Source organism: Merops nubicus, unplaced genomic scaffold (genome assembly GCF_000691845.1).
Source record: "Merops nubicus isolate BGI_N331 unplaced genomic scaffold, ASM69184v1 scaffold41726, whole genome shotgun sequence".
Taxonomy (NCBI): domain Eukaryota; kingdom Metazoa; phylum Chordata; class Aves; order Coraciiformes; family Meropidae; genus Merops; species Merops nubicus.
The window spans coordinates 4755-5673 of NW_008616339.1; the positions used below are offsets into that span (position 1 = coordinate 4755).

At 62.6% G+C, this 919-nt stretch overlaps 1 protein-coding gene across 1 annotated transcript in view; it reads left to right on the forward strand.

Annotated features, from left to right (window-relative positions):
• The window catches only part of CKAP2L (cytoskeleton associated protein 2-like), a gene marked incomplete at both ends in the record, with an annotated part of 5340 nt that overhangs the window by 4085 nt on the left and 336 nt on the right, over positions 1-919 (forward strand). The window contains 2 exon segments of the mRNA XM_008942802.1: positions 459-522; positions 835-915. Coding sequence (XP_008941050.1) covers positions 459-522; positions 835-915 — 145 coding nt within the window.

Genomic DNA, 919 nt, shown 5'->3' on the forward strand with positions numbered 1-919 from the left:
CTCCTCCTGGGCAGCTCCCCGAGCCCCCTGCCTCTGCTCCAGCACCCTTCTTCACATCCAGGGGTTAGATTTTGGCTCCAGTCGAGCAGCAGCAGTGCTGGTGGAAAAGCCCTTTGAGTGCCAGCCCTGTTTTGTAGTAGGTTGAGCTCGGGGTGCTGTTTGGGCATGACCGAGCTCCTGCGTCCCACGCTGTGCCAGAGCTGTGGCTGGGAGCAGTGTGACAGCAGCTCTGGGCAACATCTGGGCAGCATCTGGTGGGGTTTACCCCCACAGGGTGGGCACCTGCCCAGCCGTGCCCTGTGGCCACGCTGGGAGAAGGGAAACTCTGCAGCCTTTTGCTGCTGTCTCCAGCCCGGGGTGTCAGGGTGCAGCAAACACCTTTTCTCCTGCTGAGCTGTAGCTCTGGTCTCTGTTTCTGAGTGGGGCCTGCCCTGACCCACGTTCTGCTTCTCCTGCAGCCGCTCCAGGAGCTCAGAGACGTCGTCCTTGACATTTTGAAGGCTGCAGACCAAACACCAGCAGGTAACATCTGCACGTGGGGGCCGGGTGGAGCGTGGACGGGTGGGGTTCCCTGCTGCTGTGGGGCTGCAGCTGTCCCAGCACCCTGTGTCCCTCTTGGCTTTGATGGAGGGCGAGTGTTGTGAAAGTCTGGAACCCTGAGCTCAAAAATGAGGCAGAGATTCCTCTGCCAGGGCTGGGCAGGGTCCTGGCCCAGCAGTGAAGCTCAGCAGGGGGCCCTCGCCCGCATCCGGAGCACCACAGCGTTACCCTCCCTCCCCTGCTGCTGCCCTCTGCCCCCTCTGACACCGTGCTGCCCCTTTCCTCTCCTGTCAGGGCAAAAGGCTGAGCAGCCCCTGCCTTGTGAGCCTACGACACCTTCTCTGAGTGAGAGGCAGCCCGTGGCAACGACCCCCTGCCC